At 49.2% G+C, this 24,817-nt stretch overlaps 2 protein-coding genes across 12 annotated transcripts in view; both read left to right on the top strand.

Moving 5' to 3' along the window:
* Ac13e (Adenylyl cyclase 13E) overlaps window positions 1–11,005 on the top strand; it is a 202,406-nt gene extending 191,401 nt beyond the window's left edge. For all 7 annotated transcript variants that reach the window (XM_077702520.1, XM_077702516.1, XM_077702517.1 and 4 more), the window contains one exon: window positions 5,906–11,005. In XM_077702520.1, coding sequence (XP_077558646.1) covers window positions 5,906–7,804 — 1,899 coding nt within the window. In that variant the 3' untranslated portion in view covers window positions 7,805–11,005. The remainder of the gene's footprint in view (window positions 1–5,905) is intronic.
* A 1,267-nt stretch (window positions 11,006–12,272) lies between these two features.
* Nej (CREB binding protein nejire) overlaps window positions 12,273–24,817 on the top strand; it is a 34,778-nt gene continuing 22,233 nt past the window's right edge. The window contains exons 1-5 of one of the 5 annotated variants that reach the window (XM_077702514.1): window positions 12,273–12,931; window positions 15,995–16,353; window positions 16,785–16,952; window positions 19,249–19,512; window positions 19,571–19,949. In XM_077702514.1, coding sequence (XP_077558640.1) covers window positions 12,853–12,931; window positions 15,995–16,353; window positions 16,785–16,952; window positions 19,249–19,512; window positions 19,571–19,949 — 1,249 coding nt within the window. In that variant the 5' untranslated portion in view covers window positions 12,273–12,852. The remainder of the gene's footprint in view (window positions 12,932–15,994; window positions 16,354–16,784; window positions 16,953–19,248; window positions 19,513–19,570; window positions 19,950–24,817) is intronic. The other 4 variants (XM_077702510.1, XM_077702511.1, XM_077702512.1 and 1 more) reach the window with 4 other exon arrangements.

Below are 24,817 nucleotides of genomic sequence, written 5' to 3'. Positions count from 1 at the left end.
CTGTGTACGAACCTCTTCTATGCCTGAACCTGTAGGCCCAGTTTTGCCGTTTCTTTTGTGTTTTGAGTGCGCGCGGAGTTTGAGTGATGAGCTCAATACTTCCCTTTCAACGGGACCACTCGACTACAAACGTTTATTGCTTCAAAAACGCCCTACCAGCCCGAGCGCGCACTTGCGAGCAGGCACCCATGCCTGCTTTTTTGTGGCACCAGACCGGAAATAGGCCCCTCCGCGTTGCGGAGAAAAGAAGAAAACTACCCGGCATGTGATATATCGAAGGCCGCCGAAGAGAACGCCGCGAGCCGCCCCCCTCTCCGGGAGAGAGCGCGCAGCTTTCGTCGCGTTGCCCGCGGTCGAGTTGAGAGGGAACGATTATGCGCGATTTCTCATCGCGCGTAGTTTCGTTAATTGTGAACGGATTTTCATAATTCTTGCGGGAGGAGATTTCTGGGACAATAGACTTTATCCCAAAATACATTACTAGTAGTCGATGGCACGTGTTGCAGGGTCCCTTTAAACTTCTACTATTAGTATTAGTATTAAATTTTCTAGTATTAAAAAAAAAATACATTAAACTTCTGGTTGGGCAAGTTCTGGCTGAATAAACTCTTTAGTGGGAGCTTCACCATCTGAAGCAAGGACAGAACTCATAACTGCGTCAATGCACAAGCAGAGAGCCGTATTAGGCTTTACTAGGTCTAACAGGTGACAGCCCAGGCTCCCACTGCACCATGTGTATTGGCTCAATTCTAACTGTTTTCCCAATTACGTCGTACAGTCAAACTCGATAAATAGGAAATGTGAGGTGTCCCAAATTCAGTTTGATAAATCCTATAGTTCGAGAAAGCCGAGCCCACTCGTAGTGAATTTCTATCATGAATTTGCTGTATTCGGAGCTCTTTCCAAACGAAATTAGATTGAATAAAGCACCTAAAAACTATGATGAATGGGAGCGCAGCCTGTGCCTTGGACACAGCCGATGCTTTAGCATTAGAGCTGAGCAAGCATGATTTGCTACCCTTGCAATGACTGCTGAGTATGACATTGATGTAATAACCCTGCTGTAAGCATGGGAAAAACAAGTTGATGGCTAAATTTTGTTGTTTTTTGTTATTTGTTTGCGGACAAAAAGGGGAGCTCGATAGTTGTGCTGGCTGCATCCGAGTTCCTTATACACCATCTGGTTTGACTGTATTATGGTGAGGAAAGTTGGCAATCTTAAAATTATCCCTTTAATTGCAAATTACTCAGTGGTAACAGTATGGTTTCCCAATGAAAATCAGCATAATGAGTATAAGCTGCCCAACCTTCTGAATTAGGAAAATTGACCCGCTGTCTTCATTGTCTCTGGTGTTATCAAAAGTTCAAAACTTTATTAGGGCAGTCTCTAAGTACTTGAAATCCTGTCTACCACTTTTTTGTTTAACTTGAAGTTCATCTTTAGGGTTATCAGCATTAGAGGCTACATACAGCATTATCACTCATTTGGATTCAGTTGAACTTTGTTCACTAATGCAAGGTGCTACCATTGCATGGTTACGCAGACGTTGTCTTGGGTTTTGTTGTTAGAATATTGCAAGCCCTTTCTGCGTGTACAGCTGTTAAGAGCTGTGCGTGTAATTTACTTGCACTTTAAACCTTGTATGATGGGATCAGTGCTGTGTGCATATGATGCATGAAAATTTACATTTAATTTTGTGCAATTAAAGTTACATCGCACTATTTTCGAACTCATTTAATTGAAGCGTATATTGGTGCAGTCTTGCATGTGCATGTTTCTCATTTCCTATTCTGCTCTGAATTTTCCACACCTCCTACTGCGCACCTATCATGGTTCGATCTCGTATATACTTCTACATAGTCATTTGCATGTTGCACTGTTTGCATTCTGCACTAACTTATTTGCGAGTACAGAGATCAGTGTTTGTGTTGTCGCATGTAAAACAAACAAGCCCTGTGCTATGGTGGCCATCATAATTGGTAAATGATCCCTCAGGTCACCGTTTAATTTTTTTTATTATTATTTCTCGGTCCACCTTTCTTATGCGTGGGCCTTGTTTCAATGTGCAGGGCACATAATCAGATGTGAGAAGGCTATTAAGCAGTGGTAACAGGCGCGCAAAAAGGAGAGAAAAGTGAATGTATGAAAAGACATACAAACGGATCTATGAATGGAAAAAAATTTTACCTGGAGTGGCGCGTGCATCGTGCCTTGTTGTAAAAGATAGTGTCTCCTATTACATGCATTTCGTATGAGTTTCTTGTCACTTGGAGTAACTGTAAAGAATCTAATCCGTGCTGTAACTCCTCTAAGTTCTGCTCTTCTCTTGGTTGTGCCTTCCGTGCTGTCTCTGATATGAGATGTGTCGGGCACATCTCCCCCTCTCTAATAAGTCCTGCTCTCTTGCAATAGGCTGATATTTTGGAGGTGCTCTTTTGTACTAAGTGAGCAGGTTTCATTGGTTGTATCTTGGTTACGTCTAAAGTATGGGCATCCACGCCCTTAAGAAAATTGTGATTACTGTTGTACCCGCATTTTTGCATGGGCAGAAATAATACTAAGTAAAACGGAGATGAAGCGCTGTAGGGGACATCATTAATTCGGGCTAACTAAAACTAAGATGAAATGCAGGCATGAAAGTGTCTGTTTTAATATTAAAAAATTATCTTTATTTCTCCGGAGAAACTGAAAGGCTTCTTGAAGCTTAAAGCTGCTCTAGGCCGCTTAAAACAGGCTTGGAAACTTTAACACAGAAGTGTACATGAGCAATGTAACAACCGCAAAATGAATTAAAAAAAGGACAAAAGAAACAATGCAGCCTTGCTGGGTAATTAGTACTTGCAAAAACAAGCTGAGTTTTGAACATTGTATGTGGGTACAAACCATGAAACGAAATTGCAGAGATGCTCTGCGCAGCCATAAGATTGACAGAATAGCAAAAATCATGCATCGTTGAGGTGCTCTGCACAGCCATAAGAGTGACAGAATAGCAAAAATCGTGCATCGTTATGTTTAGTTTCATTTCAGGCTGTTGGATCATTTAGCATATGATAAAAATGTGAAATTATTACAGATGTTTTAATGGTCATTGTACAAATGCTTAAATAACAGATTGTGTATGTGGGTAAGTTGAGTTTGCCATCACGTTTCAAGGCATTTCCTTAAGAGCATGACAAAAAACAACGTACTAGATATCAAGTTTCAAGTGGGTACCACAAGGAGGATATGAGTTGCCCAACAGATGCAGTAACAGGTGCAGAAATCACTTTGGCATGTTGCCTGCTATCCTCATGTAAGAACCCATGTAAAAGAGTGAACTCCATCAAACTGGCAAAAAAAAGAATAATAGAAAATAAAAATAGGGTTTCAAATAAATTTTGGTAGTAAAGTATCTTTTTTTGTTTCAGTCAGTTCACTTATGCACAAAATATTTGTTGCTTCGTCTTGCGTTGCGGCTATTGGTAATTGAAAATATTGACAAGGTATTTTGTTCACTCGATTTGCATACATTTATGTTGAGGAGATAGTCTTGTACTTTTGATTGTTGGATTTAATATGCCGAAGCTACACTGCTATCAGGTGCACTGTATGTAGTCAGGGGATACGGATTTATTTTAACCACCTAGATATCTTTAACGTGCGGCGAAATTTCAACACACGGGCATTTTCGCTTTTCACTTCCCTGCAGAAAAGCAGCCATCCACGACCGGGATCCAACCCATATCGTTGGGCTTTGTGGTGTACTTTTGTACAAAAAAATTACTGGGAGCCCTCATGGGCGAGTGACTGGAAAATTGGTGTTCTGAACGACATTAGCTTTTTAAAGACTGTCATAATGGAAAGGCAGTGTGGTTCAACCTGGCTGGCAGTATGTGCAAAAGTTGCTGCTAGTTGTGCAGTTACTGCAGCTTGTTGTGAAGGAAAACAGTTGTTTCACAATGTGCAGGTAGATCGGTCTTACAGTCTCAGTGCATTCCCAGTATGTTGCATTTCTCAGTGAACAAATTTAGAGTGTTAATTTAGATGTCTATAAAGATGCCTTGCTGTACTATTAATGGTTAATTTACATTGCAGGACGCAGTATTTGCACTTTGCACAGCCATAGTCTAAGTGCGGTGATGTGTTTCCATCGCTGTGCTTTAATGGTATTAGCAACATTATTTGAAGACATGAGTAGCTGGGCAGTGCTAGCTGAAACTATCAAAAGGCCATATGAACTGCTAAAAAGAAATAAAAGTGTAGCATATTAACCCCGTTGTGTAAAATCATGCGTAGTGTATGCACCGTTTCAGCCCAGCTTCTCCACTCACACCTAAAACAATACTGCTTTCACATTAGTGGGCATTGCGCACTTTAGTGTAAGGTACATTGGTATAAAAGTGGGTTAACCAGTACAGTCAAACTCCGCTACAACGAAATTCACGGGGATCGCGAAAAATTTCGTTGTAGCGAGAATTTCGTTGTCGCGGAAAAATCAGTAAATAAAGAAAACAAGGCAGGCGTCTAACTGGCGTCGTGAAATCTCCCACCTACTTTTTCGCCCCAATGTTGCCAACTTGCTAGGAGCTCGCTCCGCCAAAAATAGCACCCTTTTTATAGCACGGAGTTTATATATCGTAATTTGCGGTCACAACGCGTCTCGCGGCGCTTAGACCAGCGTTGTAATATGCGCGTCGTACTCGTGGAGATCCGCGCAAAAGCAGGCGTCGTGAAATCACAGCGCGTAGTTTATATTTTAATTTGCGGTCACGGATATGCACAGGATATGCACGACACTCTGGGAGCATTTTATTTCCAAAACTTGAAAAAAATCGCTGATTTTTGACTGTTTGCGCTTTCGCACGAGCAACGGGAGAATGCGCTGCTCACAGTCTGCGAGGAGCTGCATGGCGACATCATTGTCATGGGCGCCAAGGAAACTACGTAAAACGTCCAAGGAGTCCATGACCTGCGACGCGGTCACTGACGTCGGGACCGTCGGAACACCATGCCCGACTTTGTCGTCGGATGAATCGGCGGCGGCGGCGGAGGCGGCGGGTGCCGGGCGAGCGCGAGAAAGGGCGAGAAGCGGTTTCCTCCTCCTCCTCCGCCGCCGCCGCCGCCGCCGCTTTTGAGCGCCGTCGGCGGCAGTAATCCTGCCGCTTCTCGATGTCCGGATGTTCGGAGAAAATGTTGCTACTATATAATTTACATTGTTAGAACTTATCAAAATTAGTTAGAGTGGTTCAGTCCGTTGCAGATCGAGTGACTTGTGTCTCGGGAAAATTTCGTTGAACCGGGAGAACAATAAAAAAAGTGGTTCGTTGTGGAGGGAGTTTTAATACATTGGGGCCTATGGGATGCGGGCGGGGAATCGAAAAACCTTCGTTGAAGTGGGAATTTCGTTGTAGCGGAGTTCGTTGTAGCGGAGTTTGACTGTAGTGAAATCAATGCTACATACCTGGTTCTTTAAATTTTGCTAAGTACTGCCCGGGAATTCTTCGCAAGTGCCTGAAATTGGTCGTATAAATGCAGTATTTGCAGCATGTTCATCATTAGTTAACAGATATATGACGTCCTTTTTTGAGGTTAAATTTTTTTTAACAGCTTTTACGGAAGAATGTTTAGGCAAGTTGGTGAAATTCTTTTGTGGGAGACAAAATCTGGACAAGTACGGTGAAAAAGATAGTGATGAAAACGATGCCCCTAATGAATTCTGGATATACCTGCAAGGAAGGATTAACCAGGGCTATGACGTGGTTTTTTTCTCAAATGTTACTGTCTTGTTGCCTCAGGCTGTTTTGCACTGAGACATCTGTGCTCGGTTAAATGAGATAGTGTTTGTGCACGTGTAACGTTTGATGACTCTCGTAGCTGTTCCCACTGCAACGCAAGTGACATGTCCCTGTGCCCCTGTGTGCGCAGCTCCTGGACACCCCAACACCGCTGTATGCGCAACGGGCCAGTGGTTACTGCTCAAGCTACACCTCCGTGGCCGACACGGGACGGTCCAGTGGCTCTAGCCTGCGTGGTTACAGCATCTTCGTGGACCCTGCCCTGATGCTCAACGAAAGCCTGTCGCGGCTGCGCCACCTGCGCAAGCAGTCCGACCTGCAGATGATCCGCTGCATCCAGCAGGACTCGTGCACCATGGACTACTTCATCCGGCCCCCCGTCAACCCCGTCACGCTGTTCTTCAACGACGCCCAGATGGAGTGCAACTACCGCCACCGGCTGCACCACCGGGACCTGGCTCCCACCATGGCCTCGGCCTCGTTCACCACCTACTTCGACATCTTTGTGGCCCTGGGCTTCTACCTGATCATCATGTTCGCCTGCTTCGTGCTGTTCGACACGCCCGTGTCCTGGCTGCTCTTCTGCCTGTTCGCCACCAGCATGCACCTGTGCATCTTCATGCTGTGCATCCGCGAGATCCTGGCCACCCGGGGCCACTGGGTGGCCGACTGTCTGGCCCAGATCTACCGCTACTGCACCGAGTGGTATCCCTGGCACGTGGTGGGCCTGGTGCTGGTCAGCTTCCCCGTGGGCGCCATCTTCTCCAACTTCACCTGTGCGGGCGTGCTCTCCACGCCCGAGCGCACCAACGCCTTCTGCTACGTCGTGTTCGTCTCCCTGCTCCACTTCTGCAACTTCACCCAGCTCAACTTCTCCCTGCGCTCCCTGCTGGCCACCTGCGCGGGCGTCGTCCTCGCCCTGCTCGTGGGCCTGCCGGCCTGCCCGTGCCCGCTCCGGGCGACCGTCCGCAACGTCACGCACCTCGAGGTCATCTCGGACCTGGGCGCAGAGCTGCCCGGTGTCAGCTTCCACCGCGACTCCTACAGCTGCAACCAGTCGGCCATCTATGAGATCGTCCTGCACGTCGTGCTCAATACCATTCTCGTCTGGCTGCTGAACCGGGAGTTCGAGATCAGCTACCGGTTGAGCTTCCACGGCAGTGCCATGGCAGCCCGAGACGAGCAGCGCATCCAGTCCATGAAGAACCAGGCGGACTGGCTCCTGCACAACATCATTCCCCGCCACGTCGCCGAACAACTCAAGAACACCTCCAAGTACTCTGAGAACCACCGCGATGCGGGCATCATCTTTGCGAGCATCGTCAACTTCCACGAGATGTATGACGAGTCCTATGAGGGGGGCAAGGAGTACCTCCGCGTCCTCAACGAGCTGGTGGGCGACTTTGACGAGCTGCTTTCCAAGCCCCTTTTCCGCAACGTCACCAAGATCAAGACCATCGGAAGCACGTTCATGGCAGCCTCTGGGCTGAACCCGAAGCTGCGGCGCGAAAACCCGCACCCATTCACGCACCTCTTCGAGCTGATGGACTTTGCAATCGCCATGCAGCAGGTGATCGAGAACTTCAACCAGAACCTTCTCGAGTTCAACTTTGTCATCCGCATCGGATACTGCTACGGGGACGTCACTGCGGGCGTCATTGGCACGACCAAGCTTTACTACGACATCTGGGGCGACGCCGTAAACACTGCCAGCCGAATGGACTCGCACGGCGTTCCCGGGCGCATCCAGATACCCGAGCACTGCCTACAGGTACTACAGGAGCTGTACGTGTTTGAGCCACGGGGCTCCATCTACATCAAGGGGAAGAACAACATGAACGTGCACCTGCTCGTGCGGAAGAAGGACAAGGTCTTGTACAGGATCCTGCCGTCGATGCAGCGGCCGAGCCTCACTGCGGCCACACAAGGCGACAAGGAGGAACTGCCAGCCACAGGCGAGGAGGAGGGAGCGAAAGTGGATGGCGAGAAGGAAAAGCCGCCGAAAAGTGACGAGGAGCTGCCAGTGTGATGGCACGCCAGCGTAACGCTCTTCATCCAGGTTGATTTTCCTTGGGAAAGGTGGCCGACACTATGAAAAGGGGTGCGTGACACCCACAGCCACAATATGCAAGCTGCCATGTCAGGTTGTCCGTGGGAGTGGCGACACGAGAGAACATGATCAAAATACCAGCCTGTGTGAAATCGTGATGCCATGAGTACGTGTGTGTGTGTGTTTGTGCCTGCATGCTTGTTCGGCTTTGGACAAACTTACCGTTTTTTTTTTTCTTTTGGCGGTACTGTCTGTGCGTGTGTGCATGCATGCGAGATGTGTGGTAACGGTGTCCTTCAAGACGACTGAGCACTTCTACGGACGTGTGTTGAGGAACAGTGAAGAATGTGCTGAATCTCACCGAGGACACTAGGGATGGTGTTTGACTTTGATGAGGGTTTTAAGTTATATTTGCCTTCCGTTTGTGCGTTAAGGTCAACTACTCAAATTGACCAAGATGTGTTCAAGAGACAGCATTCTGCGTTCATGCGTATTCTACATCTGCACGAAGATTTACACAGTGGTTGAAAAACAAATATAGAGAGAGAAGGTTGAAGCGCATGAAAAATAGGTGTAATAGCGCTGAAGCGTGACCACACTGGCCTGAAAATCTCGCATCGTGTTTTTGCAGATGTGTTGTGGCACATCCAATGTTGGCAGCTAAACGAGAAGTTCACCACAGCACGCATATTCAGATCATTGTGATTGACGTAATGTTGCATTTTCTTTGTTTTATGACGTTTTTAGTTTATACTCTTGTTTTCCATTACGACGTAATGTGCATTTGCTGGTCATGCTGCACAGTTCTTAACCTGTGAGTGAAGCGCCGTTTTCATTTCATTTATTAAAGCCCACCTGTTCTTGTTTGCCGTTGGCCGTATAAGTGGTTGTAAGCTGTTACGTGTGCTTTTTCATTGTTGTTTCAGCACCGCTGTTCTGTTTTACACGTGCGCACTTTTGTTATCACCATTGCGTCTTTATATATTGCAGTGGTGAGTGGAAACTATCGCCTGCCTGCTTGCTGGTGCCATGGGGTGCACCCTCATTCACCGGGGGCATGAGGGACCATTGTCTAATTCACCACGTGGTTTTATCAGCGGCAGGGCAGTTACTGTACCTTAGCGTGCCTGAGCAAGTTGCACTGAAGACGTCATGAAAGGAAATGTGCCACTGAACCGTCTGATCGCGCAGCTCCTTTGTGGGGTAGGGCATAGAAAGGCTTTATCCAATGGGACCTCCCTGGCTTCCGTGCCTCTGTTTCAGTAAATTGTTCTTAGTGCGCCAAGGTTTTTAAAGCGCATGCTATATCTATGATTGGTGCTCTGACTAAGCCAGCACCGAACCAGTTTCAGCTTAATGTCAGGGTAACAATTTAGGGTAACGGCTGCATGAGTAGTAGCGCTAACAGAATCGTAATAAGCTTTTTTGTGAAAAAGACAGACGGGGTCGAAATAACAAAATCGTTGCTGGTAAAACCCTCCGCAAGTTTTCGTGTTGTGCCTATCCTGGAAGGCTGGCCTTGAGCACTACTTTTGTAGGCCTTGCAAAATGCTGCTTTCTTTACCAAGCCAATGTCCAGAGAGCTTAAAGGCCCTTTGTGATTTAGCCCGAAGATTTAGAATGTGGTGTTGGCCGCGTGCAACGGGGGAGTCTGATTTCCGTGTCGAAAGCGACGTGCTGTTGTCTCACTGCAGCTGTAGAAACCTTGGGCATAGCAGCCCAGAGGTGGGCCGAAGCACCTGTCCTGAATTTACACAAGTTTATACCTGTACTAGATGTCTAGGCTTTGTACTTTTCTAACACACAAGCTTCGGTGTTGTGCCTAGGGTAGTGAACACAGTATTGAATCCAAAGTGTTTGCACCTTGAGCTCTGGAAGAGCGTGGTCCCTGGTGGAACGTCTAGTCACGTGTCTCTGGCTGAATGCAGGAAAAGCAACCCGAGACTGGCTACAGTGTCACTGACAAAAGCGCACCGGCTGCCTGACGGCAGATTCGTTCCGGACCCGCGCGCAAGACCCCTTTGCGCCATTTTTACGCGCCTGTCCTGCCTTCGTATCCTAGGGTTGCATTCCAACAGTCCGGATGCACGAGAAAGCGAAGTCTGAAACACGCCTGTCTGTGGGAGGAATGGGCACCCCTTTGGCAATCAGGAAGCAACCTTGGTACCGGGTGTCTCTCCTTTTGCTCTGCCTTGTTACATGTTCACAAACTCATAGTCACAGACATTCATAGCACTGTGCGCGCGCTTTTTATATCAACTCCTTCGCAGAAAGCTGCTTCCGGCAATGCGTGTGCCGCCTAGTTCAATTTTATACGACCTGTACTGTATGTCTGTCCACACAACTGGTCCCGCTCGGCTTCTGCCGGAAGAGGGGCGCTCACGAGATCCCCGTGATCTGCCCGAACCCACGTTGGCTGCCGTCACATTTGGAGAAAGCCCAGTATTTCAAGGTGCCAAGGATTTTTTTCGCTTCCTGCCCGCAGTGGATTGAGCCGTGGAAGGCCGCTCCCGCAAACACCAAAGCACAGTATTACTGCGGCGTTTGAGTGGCATTTGTCTGGGCCAAGTTACTGCGTGTGTTTCTGTTTCTCGTATCTGTGCTTCTGTACCGGTTGGGCGACGGGAGGGGGAGAGAAGCTTTTTCTAGTCATGTGAACTTTTGCATTGTTATTGTGTGACGCGCCGTAAGCCTCTTGTGAACCACGCGCTTTATTGACCATCTTTCCTACGACTGACCACCAATCACTTAATACTACTTTTTGCATATCATCACCTTCAGTGTTAAGATCATCTACATGTGTAATTGTTGATGTCATTTTTGCGCCCCACGTAAAGTGTTTTTTCAGGGCAGGAGGAGAGGTTTGTAGCTGCGTCTGGATGAGATTGGTTGCCAGTTTGGATTCATTTTTTACTCATCTGTTTTGCTGAAGATCAAATGCTTCTCCCCTCAGTATGTTGTTAATATAAAACGTTGGTTTCCTCGTGCTGTCTTAGTTGTGGTTTTGAGAGTTTAAAAATTAAGTGGCCATTGCGTAGAAAAAAAGCACTGGTCCTGCGTTTTTAGGTGTATATATGGACTTTTCAAAGAGCAATCAACTGTTAAGGTACTGCTTGTTTTGCATTTGTTTCGTGCGTATGTATAGGAGATGCCCAAATAAATTATTTATTCGTTTGTAAACTTCTGCGTGCTCTTTTATTTCAATCCGAAGCTTCCTACAAAATGCGGCTGGGGACCGAAAAGGTGAGACATAGGAAATTGCTCCGTAGAAAAGTAAACTTGGGGCCTCATACGACTGCACTGGAAAACAATTGAGACTGGAAACAGCACCACCAACTAGCCCAAACCACCGTTCTAAAACAATTGAGTTTTTACGTGTCAGTCGGCCGGTACATTCCGTACATTCCTCCGGGCGGTTGCGCAAGTATTCATTCCGTACGACTCCGAACGTATCCTGCCGAAAGCAGCTATTAACATGCCTAACCTGCACACACAAAGGAGGAGGATGCAAAGTACAATGAAAGGTTTCTCTCTTAAGAGGCTGCAGCCAAGGAAGGCAAAATGAATGACCCCAGAGCTGCCGCGAACGCTCGCGCGCCAATTCCATCAACCGCGTTTTGCACCAAGTTACGGCGCACAAATAACAAAAAAAATATGCTGTTATATTCAGGTTCCGGATAAATACTAGGTGATTTTAGATTATTCCGGGTGCTCTATGCACCAGGTACTACAGGCCCATAAGCAATAAAAAATGATCCATTCTAAAACGATCCGGCTGGCGCTAGAAAAGCCTAAGCGCTAAAAAAGATGTTCAGCAGTTAAGCACACCCACTAGGTTTCCTAACTTTTTGAGGACGTTCTTTCGAGTGCAAATTTAAGTTGTGCTCCACGCGGGACGCTTGCGGTTCTGAGACCAAATGCGAGCCTATCGTCGATCAGCTGACGCCGGGCGCATCAGCTGATGCAGCGGCGGGTTACGGGCGCGTCGTAAGGTGGCTGTAGCAGGAGCTGTGAACGACAAGTAGCACGTGTAAATTTGGAATCATTCAGTAACATAATGAATAAATTATTTAGCTAGGTGGGAAATGCGCACGAATTATCTCCTTCGAGGCTGAGACGAGGCATTGATTGAATGACGGCTATAGCAAGTCTGAGCCCACGGCCCGCCGTAACGTCACTTTTATATAACGCAAGCTGAAATAATGAAAGTGTAAACAATCATGCGTTTACTAAGAGTGTAGGTACCCCGGTTAGCAAAGAAACAAGAAATTTGTCGCACCAAGCGCAAGCAGCCGAGTGGCAAACCCGCCAAGCTGCCGTGCGCAGTGCATCCTGGGAGGGCAGCCATTGCTTCCCATCATACATCTCTCAAAATGCATTTTCGGACGGTCTTCGTGGGCAGCTCGGCAATCTCCGGAGAGTGTTCGGGATGCCATTGCTGCGAGCAGGCAAAAATGAACCAATGGCGCTGTAGGCGCCGTGTCACGTGAAAAGCGCTGGCCAATCACAGGTTTTTATTTCCTTGGCAGTGTTTGCTCGGCAATCTTCGTTGTTTTCTCTGACAAGCGTAGAAAAACTTTTCATCAACAGCCGCCATATTGGATGAATAAGGGGCCTAAAATTTGAGGTGTACTCCGCCGAATTTCGGCTTCTTTTTTCGTCCTAGCCGTCGTTTTTTAGACGACTATTTCCACATGATCTTCATGGAAGAGTTCCGGTAAGGGATTGAGAAGCCTTCGTCGTGCGATTGCGGCTCCGGACGGCTGGATGCTCGGCAGTGCTTGCCTGGGCACTCGCGGAGCGTTGAAGTTTTGATGGGGTAGTGCGATGCCGTAGAACACGATCATGAAGAGACTCTCTCCGTGCCTTGACCATGAAGAAGAAAATCGGACTGTGTCGACATATATTTGTGCGCGTGTTGGACCATCAGATCCCCTAAAAGTGTACTGGTATGTCGAGGGTTTAAATTCTTGATAATCTTCCCCATTCTTGAGCGCATAGTGCTTCGGTGGTTTAGGCTTATCAATATGGCTGACCATCTTGTGGATGGGCCGCCGAATAAGCGGCAGAAGTTGGCAGAAACTGGATTGTCGTCGGACAGCGCAGGTAAGTGCAACATTCGTTTTTCCTTTCATACCCAATCTGCATTGGTGCTGGTTTCTCCGGTTAAAGTCTTGTCTTGCTGTTGGATGCTGTGTATCGGTTGCTTTTGCTCGCTTGTCGTTCAGCAAACCCATGTTTTGGCTCGCGTCCCCGAGCTCTACGATCCCGCTATCGCATGCCGGCGGCTGACCGGCTTTCCGCAGCAGTTGTCATCGCGAGCCTTCGCGTTGGCCTGTGTGATGCCGCTTTCAGTTTAGCATGCGGCTCGGAGCGTCGTTCCCGAGCAATGCTCCCGTCTCTGCACTTCCCCGTCGGATCATCTTGTTCGTATGCTAATAGCCGCCGATTTTTGCTAAGCGCTGCTGATGGCTTTTGCGCGCACAGCCGCGTCGGGTGCCTTGCACATGCTTCCAACGATGAATCCCTGGAATTGGAAACGATAGTTTTACTTCGAGATCTTGCCGGAGACCGTGTGAGGCGACGGACTGCTAACCCTAATTGCGCTTAGAAAGTGCCGGAGTATCGTCGTTTGAGTGCGAAATTTGTCCCTGTTTAGGCGTTTTGTTCCAAGGCAGGTTTGTCAAAATGCTGTTGATGTTCGTGCTGCGGCTTAGACTACGTTGTTTCGCTGCCGAAACGCGTCGATAGTGTGCGGACAGCCTCTTCTGCGCCCCGTACGCACAGCGGGGAATGTAGCCCGCTTCAGTTCCGCGGCCCGCACACTTGTTCGCACTGGGGCGCTCCGCTCTCTGCCGCCTGTGCTCGATGACCGTCTCCTGAAAAATTCGCCAATTCGCAGCATTTTGCACGCACCAAGCACGGGCTACATGTTCGCGCTAAGTGCCAGACGTTGCGTACTCTCCTCCTGCTGCTGCGGCGAGCTGTCGACCTCTTTGGGCGGGATCGCGGCATGCCACGAGCGACTTGCTGGTTTGAGAGCGGGCACCCACTAGACCGCGTCGCAGCGTTTACTTCCACGGCAGCCACCGTCAATGTTGCAAAATCAGGATAGTTTCGTTGGTAAACATGGAAAAGGGGGAGTGGCCGTAGCTTTCGCCAGGTGCCTCGAAAGAGTGTATTCGGTTGACACAGATTGAGGCTGCCGGTCACCTCGCAATGATTGCGATCGTTGGCTTACAAGGCACCCAGCGCGATCACGCTCGGAGCCGACCAGCTGATCGGTTAGTGTATAGGCACTGTTCCCGCTACCCGAAAGAGTCTCGTCCGCATTATCCTCGGCATAGTCGTCGCTTGCAAGTAATGGTGGTGAACGAATACGAGCATCGTTCGTATGCACTGTAAAAGTTCAGAGTGTTCTTTTGAGCAACTTCCAGATTTGCTTATCTTGCACCTGTTACATAGGCTTTCATGTTCAGGTGCACTGCTGACATCTGTGCTGGCTTGTGCTCGTTACGTCACTGTGTTATGCCAGAAAACACCTGCTATTTGTGTGGAGCACGCAGATCCTTGCATACTGCTGTCACTGAACGCTCCCTTCAAGTGCACACATTTCGTACACCCTAGGGTGGTGTCCCGCGCTGTTAAATGGAACACAGGAAGCCCAGTGCATGTACTCTTCAAACCGCCCCCTAAGCTAAATTTATTGTTGTACAGCAAGCAAGACGTTGTGAGCAAAAAATTTGCCCTTTCAGCATGACAGGAGAGCATCTTCACTTGGCCCGTGAAAATGTTGTGGGGCCAAGGTTTGCAATTGTGGACATTGTTGTGAAATTTCTCATTGAAAACGTAGCTTTATTGCTACTTGCAGCTACATGACACCCAAAAAAGGAGGGAGTTGCAGCATCAGTCTTGTCTCGTAGTTCGGGGCTGAAAAGAACCTATGGCTGAAGTCACTACTTCATCGATGTTCTGTAGATATAAAGCATTTATGAATAAGTGCATTCTTAGATTGGAAGGGCTCTGAAAACGTTTATCGAGCAGGGGATGCTATTATGAGCAGCTCTAGGTGTATATTCCTTAGCAAATAAGCGCCTATGATGAAAGCAGTGTCAAATAGTATCACCATTATTGATATTTTCATGCATGAATTTTGTATTATTTAGTGACATATTGCTGACATGTGAGCTCTCTATTGTTGCAATGGTGCTCATTTTGGCTACCGTGAATTCAGTGTTCTGGGCTTTTAGAGCATGCATATGCACTAGCACCAAAAACCTGACAATGCATCCACAGTGTTTGAGGTGCTGGACATGTAATTGTGCTGACGTTGACTCTGGGGGCGCTGCTTTGTCTCTTGCCAATAGCTGCGGCCACAAAGAATGGCAGCCTGGAATTGTTTTAAAATATCCACAGACAACTTTGCAGTGCTTTGCGTAAGGGTGGGTGCTCACAAAAGAACAAGGCACATTAGTTAAATTCTAGGCTCAAACTTCAAAACAAAGTGGCAGTTGATTACTGTTGGATATTCTATTGAGTTGCTGGGGTTTTTGGGAGTGACTGACACTTGCGGTTAATATGGACAGTTGCAAAAAAATTGGTGGGGAATGTGCCATGAATGTAAATTTAGGAGCTGGCAAGTAAAGCAGTGCTTGACGTTCCAAACCACAAGTGTGGTGGCCCTTCTGGCGTCGGGAGACAAGTGAGGATCATATGTGGTCATTCCGATGAGGAAGCTGTCTGTGGGTGCATTCATTTCTCGGGAGCACGTACGGTTTCCCTTCTTGGTTGAAGCCCTGGCTTTGATGCGATATTGCGTCCTCACGGTGTGCTTGCAGGAGTTACTTGTACACTACAAGAAAAATGGGTGTAAAATGACTGTACCCTGACAATAGGAAAGTAGCTCCACATGTGACAGCATTGTTGACCATAATTGGTGCAGAAAACATCCTTGGCTGGAGGATAGCGCTTTGCTTTCCCTGCTTCCAATGCCAAACTTCTGCAGCAGAGTGAATGTGGACATGTTTGTTTGATCGCGGAGGAACGTAGCATCTTGAGGGCTGGCTTGCTCCATAAATGCTGCCGAATTCGAAAGAGGCTCTTGTTGTAGCACAGCAGTGGCAAGTGTGTGTGTGTGCGGGGGTTGACCCCTTGCCCGGTGTTGGACAGCAGACTTCAGCCGGCTGTGGGACCTGGAGAACGAGCTGCCCGAGGAGCTGATGGGTGGCCCGCCTCCCCTGGGGGACCTGGGGCCCCCCCAGCCCGGGGGGGCCCAGCAGAACGGCACGGGCGGCGAGGAGGTGGCTGGCCAGCGGCACCAGCAGCTTTCGCAGCTGCTGCAGAGCAAGGCCAACCACGGGAGCCCCAAGGAGCAGCTGGTGGGCGGGGGCCCCAAGCTGCTGGGGGGACCCCTGCTCAACGGGCCGCCCATGGGCCAGCCCAGGCCCCCGCAGTCCCTGGGCGCCCTGCTGGGGCCAAACTCCCCGCACCAGGGGGGGCCCTCCGGCATGGGGGCGCCGGCCATGAAGGTGCGTCGCTCTCTTCTGTGCTGGTTCTCTTCTGCGTGCAGGAAGCTTTGGGCAGACTGGGATCAAGGGAGCTGCCAGTTGGTGGAAGCTCCAGTTGGTGCAAGCTAGTAGCACAACTTGGCTAAGGGCTGTGTTTATCAGGTTGTCTTGGAATAACGGTTTAAAAAAGCATGCCTTATTGTGTAGTGCTCGTGTTAAGGCTGCACATGATGGCCTTTTGAACTTTTAGGCTACTGGCACATGCCATTTTCCTAGTGGTGAGGCTGGCTGCCTTGTGTTGCGGAAGCAAATGAAAGTTGCTGCCCTGAAGCGGTGCTGCTAGAGTGGCGAGCGGTCGTAGTCGGCGGAGTTGCGAGGTACAGCGTTCCAGTAGAATAGCAGCATGCAACGCCTTGTGCCTGTGATAGTGAGGTGCTCCTGTCGGTGTGCAGGGTCCTGGTGGGGCCATGGGCCAGGCGTCGTTCCACGGGGGTTACGGCCAGGTGATGTCGATGGGCCAGCTGGGTCAGCCTCAGCAGAGGCCCATGGGAGCCAACCTGGGTGCCGCTCTGGGCATGCCCCCGCGCTACTCCAGCGTGGACTCCTCGCAGCTCCAGAACGTGAGTGGCTGCCGTTCGTGGCACACTTTCCGCTCCCCCTCAGTGGAGCACATTGTGCACAGGTCTCAGAGGGGCACTACAGTGCAAAAAACAGGCTGGTCTGCATTGGTAGGTCGCTGCACTACGAATACAAATACACTACAGTCTACGCTCGTTACAGCAGATCCGGCAACAACGGACTTTCGGTTACAACAGACCATTTCTGTTGGTTTGTCTGGTCCCCATGCATTTTAAATGGAGTCCACTCCGCTCATAACGGACCCGGCTAGAGCAGACTATCGACTACAACAGACTAAATATTAGGCGAAAATTGTTTCAACTGAATGTTTACAGCGGACTTCCGCGGGGCCGACACCCGATGGGCTTTTTCTTTGTTTATTTTGGCAAGAAAACTGTTATGTCTGGCAACATTGCTGGCAGCTGGGTCGTTGGCGCAGCCAAGCCAGTGCCAGTGGCTTTTTTTTTGTGTGTGTGCGCGCGACCAGCGGCATGAGCGGCAGGGTAGCTGATTTCACTGTGGGATAAATTAAGCGTAATTAACGCTGTTGAACATGGGTGAAAAACTGCCGACATCGCCAGAAGTACAGGCCTGTCTAAGCAGACTGTCCGCTCTACCGTCAAGAACAAGGCCGCTGCCGATAAACGCGACTCCAGTGAGATTGAAAACAGGGCTATCGAATACTTGGAAGTGGTGCACTCGGAGGCGAGTCTGCCCACGTCAGTCCTTTAATGTAATAAAAAACTCGGGTTAAGTGAAGTTCGGGTTTTATTATTCCCACGCATGCATCGTTCCCGTTCCGTTTGGTGAAAAAGGTAAGAAATGCCTCAAGTAGGGGGGTTGTTCCCCATCCATTGTGTGCAATCTGCCGGTAACCGTGCGCAGTCCAACTGGTCTAGCTTTAGATTTTACAGCTGTCCGTCATCAGATTATTTCATTACAGCTGTTTCAATGACCAGACTAAAATCGCTAAAAATGTAAGCTGCCCTGAGGGAACGTCAGGCAGCGGTTTGATTTGTTGACAAACGGTTTTGGGAAAACCTGCCTTGTCGTTAGGGGATTTAAAAGAGCCTAGCTAATGCTGATGTCCACGCCTGATGTTTATAGCTGCTTAATAATTGCGCCTAGTTATATTCTTGCTTTATTTGCTCAGCTCATCATGCGTCTTTGCACGCTTGACCGCACGCTAGGCCTTTTCCAAGTGCCGGTGCTAAGCTTTGGAAACGGTGTTTACGCGATTCTTTGCCCTCGCAGGAATACTGTGCAGAGGTGCTGCAGGCGTGTAGAAAGAACAAAGTGTATGTACTATGCATATGCAATATCGGTCAAAGTACCCACTTTAGGGCTCACCCCCTCTTCCCCCCCGTCGGATACTGCATACTTCGGCTACAGCGGACGTTTTTTTCCGGATTCAGAGGGTCTGTTGTAACGGGCGTAGACTGTACTCACAACAGCAGAAGTTCGATAATGTACAAAACGCGAAGATCCTGGAAACGTGTCTCCCGCTCGTGTGTTTTATTTTATTTTTCTGCAGCTTGATTTGCAATCTCTCTAAGAACGGAATTGACAACGCTTCTTGAAGCGTTTATTTTTTCTCTAGAGAAGGAGCAAAGTAAGGACGCATAAATGTTAAACTACCTGTATCTAGCAACTTCCATGGTAAAGTGCAAAAAAAAAAAAAAAAAAAAAAAGAGATCGCAGTTATGCTTTGCTTCAGTTCTTAGTTCAGTAAAGTGCTTCCCTTGGCGAGTGAGCATAGTGGAAATACTGGTCGAAGTAAACGTGGAAGAAAGTTGCCGTTGTATCAACAGAGAGGGTGTGCGTGTGTGTGCATGTGTTTGTGCATAGCCACGTGCCACAAACGTGTGTGATCTGACGTCTCGTCCACACACGTAGTGGCAGGGGTAGAGAGGGGAAGAGGATAAAACAGCTACGTGCACTTGTAGCACTATTGGTTACATTGGGTGCCAGCTTTTTATGCAGGAGGATTGAGATGTTCTGCACCTCCTAAGCTTGATCGATGATGAGAGGCTCACTTGTGATGTGCTGTTTTCTGTCACAAAAAAAAATGGGACAAGAGCAAGAGGTGAAATTGCCAGTCTTAATAACGTGTTTCTAAACAGCCTAATTCTTTGCCAAAACGAAATGCTAAAGAGCACTAATGTGCGACAGCGTGAGACTTGCGTGTAAGCAGTGTGGGGGTGGAGGTGGGCCGTTGAAAAATGGTGAGCGCTTTTGTTGGGCGACTTGGCAGAGCCCGCTCACGCGTTGCTGTTCCCTTCCCCCCCGCTGGTGCAGCAACATGGGCAGCCGCCGCCCCCGCAGCAGGCGCAGCAGCAGCTGGCGGGTCCCCCCCCTGGGATGGGGGCTCCCCCCGGCGTGGTTCCCCCGCAGCAGCCGCCGCCCCCGCACCCGGGCGGGGGTCCCCTGGGCGGGCCCCCGGCGGCGGCGGCCCCGTCCACGGCCGACCCGGAGAAGCGCAAGCTCATCCAGCAGCAGCTGGTGCTGCTGCTGCACGCGCACAAGTGCCAGCGCAGGGAGTCCCAGGCAGCCAACGGAGAGGTGCGTGTGCGCGGGGGAGGGGGTTAGGAGGCGTGCGAGTGACCGCTCTTCCTCGCAGGTGCGGCAGTGCTCGCTGCCCCACTGTCGGACGATGAAGAACGTGCTGAACCACATGACCAACTGCCAGGCGGGCAAGGCGTGCCCCGTGCCGCACTGCGCCTCCTCGCGCCAGATCATCTCGCACTGGAAGAACTGTACGCGCAACGACTGCCCCGTCTGCCTGCCCCTCAAGCAGGCCTCGGACCGGCGGCAGCAGCAGGCCGGCGCCGCCCTCCAGCCCAGCCAGCCCAGCCAGGGGCCCGCCCCAGCCGACATGCAGCGCGCCTACGCCGCCCTGGGCCTGCCCTACAACGCGGCTGGCGGAGGCGCGGGGGCGGGGGCAGCGGCCGTCGGCGGAGGGCAGCTCGTCGGCCGGGGACAGGCGGTGGTCGGCCAGAGTGAGTCGCTCCTTCCTTGCACGCGCGCCTCCTCTTGCTGTTATGTGCCGCTTTCATGCATTACTTGAACTTCACATCAGGTTGATCAGTTGGTTGGAACACAGAAGGGACACCATTGCTACCCCAGTATCCACTGCATAAAAGGAAGCGAGTGGTTGCGTGCGAAGGAAGCATTAAGGGTGCACCTAGGACCACCACGTTAACAAGACGGCCAATGCAGGACGGGGTGAGAAGTAGGGGTACGCAAGTAACTCGGTGGAGGGATGAGATATAAATTTGGGGCAGTGACGATTGAGGGATGAGATAACAAGGATTGGGGGCGATTAATGGGTTCAAACGGTGCTGGGTAGGAGCAGTTAAAAGTATGCCTTAGCCCTGCAGTTAACATAAAGTGATTACAATTAGGATGGCAATGATGATGCATTGGCTGCCACAAGTCCTCAGAGCACGAACAACTTACAAGGATAGCGTGTGATCCTATGGAGTCACCTGGCACAGAGTCTCATTATGTTATTACAGTGCCACTTATAGGTGGACATGGGTGTGAGATAGTGCTGCACGGCCCAAAGCGGCTCGAACCGGCGCAGACCACGGTAGCAACAAATTGTCGCCACTCTTCCAAATCAACCTGATCGCGAAAAAGAAGTTCCACATGCGAGAAATTAGACGATGCTGTGGTGAAAAATTGAGCTAGGGATTATCGGTGCTAATTTTAAAAGCGGCGATCAGATATCTGCCACGATGCTTAGCGGATGCTAAATGACCGCGGAGGTTCAATACCCGGCACCGCGGCGCGCGGTGCGGCGAGCGGCCGAAAGATGGCGCTACCTGTGCGGTAGAATCAAGACAGGCCACGGCAGATGTGTTGGATACCGATCGCTCAAACGGCAGTTATAGCGGAAATAAAGTTCCACATACGAGAAGGGGGATGGTAAATTGGCAAGTTGTATTAAGGATCGTCTTCCGCAGTTGTACAGACAGCGGCGATCAAATGTCCGCCACGATGCTAAGCCTAAAGTTCCCAACACCCAAGCCGAGCTGCGAAATGTGATGCGACTGCCGCTACATGCGTTCTGGAAGTCGCTTTTGCTCTCTCGATCTACCCTCGTTAAGCGCACCGGATGCGACGCGTCTTCCAAGCGAATTGTCCTGCTTACATGCGATGCCGTATGGTAATGTGACAAATCCAATGTGATACGCTATTGTCGCATCCATGTAAACGCGCTTAATAACAGTGTGGTGCCCGCGGCTTCACCATGATATGTCCCCGAGTGGGAAATGCCGTGCGTGTGTGTGTAATTGGGCTATGAGGCAGATGAAGTAACGCAGATAAACTAATCGTGTAAAGTTACTATACACAATAATTACATAAAGCTAATGTTTTTAAAGTGAAATTTTTGGCTTGTTGCATGTTATAAAATGGGGAAAGTTATTGCTATGTTTGGCAGCGAGCGGGCTTGCAAGAATAAAAAGATAGATTTGTCAAAAGCTGCGGTGCATGTTGTATCGTCAGGATGCACTTGGGTATTGCCCGATGGCAGGTCTAGTTACTGTTGAACGCAAGTAATAATTAATGTCTGTGGGGTGAAATACTGCCAAAGTCTAGGTGGGCAAACATAGCAACTTTACTCAAATTACGATCATAATAATCGTGCAGGGCTGGTGAAGTGCAACGAGCGGTCACCTTGCTTTGCGGAGCTTTTGACCTGTCTCTACACTAAGATCGGGCAGTCCAATCTGGGGTTGCAAAGCAGAATTTTGAATGTTCATTAAAAATAAAGAGAAAAACCCCTCATGGTTGCAGCGTTCCGTATTTACTCGCGTAATGAACTCTCCCCCACTTGTCTTCTAGAGAATCAACTTTTTGCCACTTTGAATAAAAAATGCAGCAGGAATATGTTTTTATCTCGGGATGGTTGATGATGCCGTACACCATCGCAGTAACTTGATATCACGCTACAGTACGCGCAGAAATGCTAAAAATGCATTCCAACAAAAAAAATCTCAACAGTAGCAGGTGATGTGAACGTGAATGCCGTGGCTCACAATTAAAAAAATTGCACACTTAGTGCCACTTGCTGCTGAATGCAAAACAAACCTTCTTGTTCCATAAAAACGTTGCTGCCTGCGAACAAAGCACAAAATGTACTCCGCACTCATTCCCTGCTCTTTGCTGTTCTGGCTAGTTCTGGCGGCGTGCGAACAAAGCACTAAATGTACTCCGCACTCGTCTGCTCTTGCTGTTCCGCGACTTCGCCATTACGCTCCTTGGTTTTGTTGTTCAGCTGTACTCTGACCTTTCTTTGTGCTCCTGGTGTGCGCCGTACGATGGGCCAGTACATGAGCAGCACAGCCAGATTTGAACTGAAGGTGGAGGAGCATGCGTTAATGCACACGGAAACCGTGCGGCTGGGTGGCAGTTCAGTGTTGAAGCATTGCGTGTATGCTACGGGAGAAAACGAGGTTTTTGGTCGGTGAACAAGGATCGCCGTGTGTTTTGTGGGCTGAAGAAGGGAAGTTTCCCGGTGTGGAAAAAGAAATTTTGGAGTGCCGTGACGGCACGGAAGACTGTGCGCTGTGGGCCGACAACAAATGTGAGGCGGCAGGCGGCTTCAGTAAGGAGGACAGCTCCATGGCGAGTAAAGGGGCCACTAGCATGTTGGAAATAAAAAGAAATTTGATTACATACAGGGTGGTGCGACGATAATTGGAACACCTTGAAAAATTTTCCTGAGTGAACCGCTGCTCTGTTAGCACTCACAGGAAGGTCTATTTTGTTTGACACCGAGAACGACGACGGTACTTACCGTATTTATCCGATTCTAACACGCACTTTTTTTTTTTCCGAAAAAATAGGCCGAAAAATCGCATGCGCGTTAGAATTGGATACAAAACCGAAACTGCCGAAACAGCGGAAATTTAGTCCCACCCATCACCATCTCAAGATGGCGCCAAAACTTTTAGCAACGATTTTTCGGACGCAGCAAGCCTATCGGCGTTCACACAAATCGTCAAATTGTTTCACTTGCGCGCTTGATAACAAACAGCAATGGCAGCAGCAGCTCCCACGCGTTCCAAACGAGCAGTCGGCTGAAGCGTGCACCTCTGGAGAAGCTCTCGGGATGGGCGTGCGAGGCGTGGGCCACGATCCCATGGACCATGGTTGAACGTTCGTTCAGAAGTGTGGCATCGCGAATGCGCTTGAAGGCACCGAGGCTGAGATGTTGTGGTCAGCGGAGAGCGACGAGGAGCGAGATGAGTGAGATTACTTGGGAAATAAATCGTCCGTTTCTCTCGCATTTGTTTGTCTGGGTCACAAAGTCCCGTGCGCGTTACAATCGGAGGTGCAAGTTTTTTCGTTTTTTTTTTTTGCCAGGAAAATCAGGTGCGCGTTAGATTTGGGGGCGCGTTAGAATCGGGTAAATACGGTACCTGTTTATTCTGAAAATAATGATTTTCGCCTATGGGAAAATGGCGGCTGATTTGGACGTGCGAGCCAGCACAAGTTTATCTTGGAACGACGGCGCCACCTGGGGCATTCAGAGTGAAACGCACGTTAGGGATTCACGGTAGTAGGAAGGAGCCAAATGGGCGTGCAGCAGACGATCAGAAAATGCACTTAGGAAGGAGCCAAATGAGCTAGCAGATGATCGAAAACCCTCTTTCACATTTTCTTATCGTCTGCTACACCATTTGGCTCCTTCCTACAGGGAATCCCAAATGTGTGTTTCGCTCTGATTACCCCTAGGCGGCGCCGTCGTTCCAAGATCAACTTGCGCTGGCTTGCACGTCCAAATCAGCCGCCATTTTCCCATAGGCAAAAATCAATTTTATTTATTTTCAGAGTAAACAGGTAAGTATCGTGGTTATTCCCGGTGTCAAACAAAATATACCACAAAATGCGACGTTTGTGTGAAGTTTGCGCTCAGGAAAGAATTTTGAAGTGTTCCAATTATTGTCGCACAACCCTGTACTTACCTATGTGTTCTTACAAAAATGGCATGGCTCCGACAGCGCTTCTCTTAGCAACTTTATTAGATGAAATTTCAACTTTTAAAACTAAAGCAATTTTTTCCCGCATAATGAACCCTCCCCCCAAATTCATGCCGAATCTCCTGGAAAAAAAGTGGGTTCATTATGCGAGTAAATACGATATCTCAATTTGGGATTTTTAATGGCACGTCACATTGGCTACGCACATAGCCTCAGCACAGTCTGACAGTGGTGTAAAAAATACAGTCAAACCTCGAAGTGACGAAGTCCGTAAAATTCCTAAATGAAGCCACCTGAAGCGGTTCCTCCAAACAAAAACGTGGCGTGCATACTAGGCTGGCACACTGTTTATGTTTCTGCTGGAGCCTAATCATCTATGCAAGCATCAGCCTGAACCGCACGGAGTGTTTTCTGCTTGCAAAAACGCGGCGCGCTGACGCAGCCGCGGAGACCACCTGCATGATGCTGGTAGCTCCAGTGACCACTTCTAACTGCTCGCTGAAACTCAACACAGTGGGCAAACAAACTTGTTCACACGGGAAAAAAAAGCTGATAATGTGGGTGAAATTTTCACTGTGAAAAGCATCATACGGGCCACTTAGGAAAGCACCCATCAACTATCCTCCGCGGTGGTTCGCCTAATCGTCTCTGGCAGGGCCAGCTGGCATCCCCGAGCAAGCTCCCGCTGTATGGTGCGTGCCTCCTCATAGGCGCAAGCCGTCAAGCTTCTCCCACTGCCGCATGCGGCGCGAGTCGCTTTCTGGTCGAGACAGAAGCCACCGCCGCCGCGTAATCGCGGACGCGAGTGTAAAAAAAACTGGCGCGCAAGGCTCATGAAGACCCTCAAATGCTTTGCCACGCACTTGCTGAAACGA

The sequence above is a fragment of the Haemaphysalis longicornis genome, unplaced genomic scaffold (genome assembly GCF_048455015.1).
Source record: "Haemaphysalis longicornis isolate Haplotype H1 unplaced genomic scaffold, Haemaphysalis longicornis Haplotype H1 scaffold_3, whole genome shotgun sequence".
Taxonomy (NCBI): Eukaryota; Metazoa; Arthropoda; class Arachnida; order Ixodida; family Ixodidae; genus Haemaphysalis; species Haemaphysalis longicornis.
The sequence above is the reverse complement of the archived record's forward strand: the minus strand, read 5'-3'. Positions and strand labels throughout refer to the sequence as shown.